General features: G+C 35.1%; 1 protein-coding gene across 1 annotated transcript; it reads right to left on the reverse strand.

Annotated features, from left to right (window-relative positions):
• Window positions 1-519: 519 nt before the first annotated feature.
• Window positions 520-3,902, reverse strand: LOC107962919 (aspartate aminotransferase, chloroplastic). Its single transcript, XM_016899484.2, has 11 exons — window positions 3,466-3,902; window positions 3,313-3,372; window positions 2,688-2,882; window positions 2,375-2,413; window positions 2,206-2,295; window positions 2,008-2,116; window positions 1,818-1,927; window positions 1,578-1,721; window positions 1,324-1,490; window positions 970-1,234; window positions 520-860 (listed from the first exon to the last, which is right to left on the reverse strand). The coding sequence occupies exons 1-11, from the start codon at window positions 3,535-3,537 to the stop codon at window positions 729-731; spliced, it is 1,383 nt and encodes a 460-aa protein (XP_016754973.1). The 5' UTR covers window positions 3,538-3,902; the 3' UTR covers window positions 520-728.
• Between the last annotated feature and the right edge of the window lie 543 nt (window positions 3,903-4,445).

Genomic DNA, 4,445 nt, shown 5'->3' on the forward strand with positions numbered 1-4,445 from the left:
GTGGAACTTGAGAACTCACATTTTAATTGTGCATACTGAGTTTCAAACTTAAATATTCAAGACCTAGAGTCTTCATATTTGCTAACCGAGTCAATGCCTCATTAGTAATTTTAACTCTCTTTTTTATTATTATTATTTGAGTTCAAAATTTTATATAATTTTTAAATAATTAATTAAGAATTAAATTATAATTCGCTCACAATGTGAATGAAAATTTTAGTTAATTATTAATTAAAGGTTTGTATAAAAACCAAATGAATTTTTTTGTTAAAATGATAAAGTTAAACTTTTAAAATCATTGTGATAGGTTCAAATCTTGTAACGATTAAATTTTTATTGATTTTATACAAAGTATAAAAAGACAATAATACCATAATAAAAATATAACTTAATTTGCACACAATGAGGTATTTTAATAATTTAATAACTAAATTGGTATCCGGTTAACCAATGAGTAATAACATCAACTCAATAAAATACTTGAAATAAATAAATAAATAAATAAATATATAGATATAGTTAATCCCCAAGTTTTCGGTTACTTTATAAATGATTTATTGTCATACAATCAATAGAACTTCAAATTTCCCCCACTTTGAGCAAAATTAAAAGAAAGAGGCAGCAAAAGCCAGCCTCCATCAAATCTCTAAATTCAAGAGTTCTTTTAATGCTCAGTTTAAACACATTATTACATGATGTTTTTTTCACTAAAATTTTTCATTATCTTGTTAACTCACATTGTGGTATGAGTCAATGATGGCGTCAGCTAGATATTCACACTTAGCCAAAGATAATCCTGCAAGTGATATCCTTCCATCCTTGATCATATAAACATGCCACTTGTTTGTCATATTATCGCACTGTCACGAGAACAATCACTTGCGGTTAAGTATATCTGTGTTGGAAACATACTAGTATTCGAAATTTAGTCGGAATCCAATTAACATAAAGGTTGGAAAGGGACGTTACCTGAGCTTTGTTTAAGCCTGTGAACGAAAACATCCCGATCTGCTTAAGAACGAAAGACCAATCCTTCCCACTTTTATCTTTGGAAGAAAGACTATCAAATAATTTATGTCTCACATTCTTGATTCTCCCTGCCATCATTTCCATCTCCGCATTCCATTCCTTGAAGAGAGCTGAATCCCCAACAATGTTGGCGACAATTCTCGCCCCATGAACAGGAGGATTCGAGTACATTGGTCGAGCTATTCTTTTCAGTTGGCTCTTTACCCTGAAACATACATACAACATAAAAGTCGGTCCTTAAGCACGATATTTGATGGTTCTATTTGTGCAACATTAAGCACAATATAATTGCACCTTGCAGCAGCCTCTGGTGATGAACAAACAACATTGATTGCTCCAATCCTTTCTGCATATAGGCCGAGATTTTTACTGTATGATTGAGCAGCAATAACCTCCATACCGCGGGCCACAAACATCCTCACAGAAGCTGCATCGGTGTCCAGGCTTCCACTTGCAAACCCCTATTAGAAAAAAGCAAATCGAGAAGTTCTTATTTAAGTCACCTTTGTTTGAAAATTCTATATGATGTTAATTCAGGTAAGTAATACCTGGTATGCAATATCGAAAAATGGAATATGGTTCTTCTCTTGGATGACATCTGCAATTACTCTCCACTCTTCAGGAGTTGGATCGATACCAGTTGGGTTGTGAGCACAACCATGAAGAAGAATAAAAGATCCCTCAGGAGCTGCCTGAAATGTGTAATTGAAGAATAAATCTTAGAAGAAGGAATTGACTTATTGTACATTGATATGTACTCTAGTGAGCACTTTTAGCCAGAGTATGACCTTGATGTCCGCTATCATCCCCTCAAAATCCAAACCAACTGTTTTTGGGTCGTAATATCGGTATTCTGACCATGGAACCCTAGCATCGTTGAAAATGTTCTTGTGGTTACCTGCAAGACAATCCAACTATGAAAAATACATAACATTGAACAAATTTGACAACTAAATTTAAGGAAGAGAAAATACTCACCCCATGTAGGAGATGATATTAGAACTTTTGCCCCGGGAAAATATCGTTCTATGAGAGCTGCAGCCAGCCGAAGTGAACCAGTTCCCGAAAGCCCTTGAACTGTTGCAACCTGGGAAAAAAAATATAATACTTCATCATAGAGAGCTAAAATAGATTGTTCTTTTTGGGTATTAGGGGATGGCCAGAACTCTAACGTACCCTTTGTTGCCTTATAACTGGATTGTCAACTCCAAATAACAATTCCGCAGTCACTTTATTGAAAGCAGCCAAGCCTTCAATTGGGAGATACTGCGTGTGAAAAACCATAGAGTATGCTCAAGAGAAGAGTCACATCAGGTTTTCTATTCAAATGAGTAAATCAAGTTACCTCTCGGTTTTCCCCTTTCTCGAGTAGAAGCTTATCCGCCTAGAAAATTGAGAGTTACCGAAACAAACATATTTTCAACTCAGTTCAAATCCCAAAGAAACAAATCATCAGTCTTTGGAGCAAAAAATAAAACAAATGATAAGCTATGTCAATGGAGAACCTAGATCAGGCCAATTCAACTTAATTGTCAAAGAAACAAATACTCGGTTGTTGCAGCAAGAAACGAAGCAAAATTATAAGCTAATGGCAATGAAGAATCTAGAGCAGGCCATCATTCATATGAATAAACTAGTTTAGGAAAAAAAATACTTACCTTTTTAACCACATCAAGCACATAAGGCTGTAGCTCTTCAGTTCTATAGGCTCCAACACCAAGGTTGAGTTTCAACTCATGGTTGTCTGCTTTGAAAGCTTCAGACACCCCAAGAATTGGATCAGGGGGAGCCATTGTTATACCCTCGAAACGAGACACATTGGAAGCCACAACCATAGAGACTCGACCAAAAGACTGCAAACAACAAAACAATTCAAACATAGAAGCCAAAAAAAATTGAATTATGCTCCAAGTCCCTGTATGCTTTGTACATTTGGAATTTAGTCCCTCGACTTTTCAGGTTTCAAAATTTAAGTCCAACTTCAGTTTTCAGTTAAATTTGCAAGAGTGACATTTTGAAATTAAAAAAAAAAAACACTAACTTGACATTGTGATCAACTTGAATTTAATGGAAAATTTTTAATTGTTTCAACAAATGAACTTACAATTTTAAATCTGAATTGAAATAAAAGTAAAGGGACTAAATTTCAAAAGAGCACAAAGTACAGTAACCTGGAGCATAACCCCTTAATCATAATTACAATTACAATTACAATTACATAACCACACTGGACATAAAGAGTTGATCTTTAAATGGAAATGGAAAAGGGGTAAAAAAATGTACCTTTGCTTTGATGAAAGGATTGGTTTTTTCCTTGTTCATGCATCCACGATTCAATTTTCCCTGTGGGAAACATATATTTCCATTTTCTCAGTAATCAATCAGTATCTAAAACAGAAACAAAAAATGAAATTGAAAGAAAGGGATTAGAAATACCTTGTTAATTTCATGAAAAGAAAGTGAAGCAGAGGGAGTGGCAGAAGCCAAAGAGAGCAGTGTGGAAGCCATAATGAAATCAACAAATTGGTAATAGCAAGGATTAGAGATAAGGGGTTTAGTAGAGGCAAAAGGGGGCGATGGGATCAAAGCGAAAACCTTGGTGGTGGTGTTGGCGTTCAAAATGGGTTTTTGATTTTTCCAGCTAAAACACTGTGAAATGCTCTGCCGTTGGGATCGAGCTGGTAGAGACTCGGTGTGCGCGCTGTGATGAAATCGTCTTTAGGGGTATAGTCGTTTGCCACTTTTCAGCTCATAAGCGGCTTTACCATTAGTTGACGTTGATTAAGATCTCGACGGTTCATGATTCACGATTTTGTCCGATGTTGCGCTGATGAGTGTCCATAACAACGGCTAAAGTATTAGCCTTTGGAATTGGTAATTTTACGTGTTTTGGTATTTATATATATATTTTTTCCACTTCATTACTTAAATTTGAGAATTATGTCCATTTATGTATCCGAACTTGATAAATGTGAAAGTTTAATGACGTGATATTTTACAATCTCGTGTGTTGGTTTGATAGTTAAGATGTTCACTGAACCAGTTGTAACCTGAGTTCGAGTCGTGCTAGTCGCATATAATTCACAAAAAAAATGACGTGACACTGTAAGATTCTATCACGTATAATTTGGAATCTAATTTTGATAGAATCTAACTTCAAGGAGGACGAAGAGGGTGCCAATGATCTTCAAGAGGAGACCCCTCAACAAGATGATATTGAACAAGAGCTAGAAACGGTAGTCGAGCCAGTAGCTAAGCCGGAGGATAAGCAGAACACAAAACCCGTCGTCACAAAGATACCATTTCTCGCACGGTTAAAAGATAAACAGAGACGAGATAAAGCATAATTTGTAAGTTTTCTAAACTTATTTAAATCGTTTAATGTTAATTTATTTATTATTGAATTAATAGAGAAA

The sequence above is a fragment of the Gossypium hirsutum genome, chromosome A06 (assembly GCF_007990345.1).
Source record: "Gossypium hirsutum isolate 1008001.06 chromosome A06, Gossypium_hirsutum_v2.1, whole genome shotgun sequence".
NCBI classification, from domain to species: domain Eukaryota; kingdom Viridiplantae; phylum Streptophyta; class Magnoliopsida; order Malvales; family Malvaceae; genus Gossypium; species Gossypium hirsutum.

What these genes read in the sequence shown, in the direction of transcription:
- LOC107962919 (XM_016899484.2), bottom strand. Translation starts at nt 3,537, where the DNA reads ATGGCTTCCACACTGCTCTCTTTGGCTTCTGCCACTCCCTCTGCTTCA. An exon ending in CAGTTATAAGGCAACAAAGG is followed by an intron (nt 2,117 to 2,205) that starts GTACGTTAGAGT and finishes TTTTTTTCCCAG; the next exon opens with GTTGCAACAGTTCAAGGGCT. An exon ending in GGATGATAGCGGACATCAAG is followed by an intron (nt 1,722 to 1,817) that starts GTCATACTCTGG and finishes TACACATTTCAG; the next exon opens with GCAGCTCCTGAGGGATCTTT.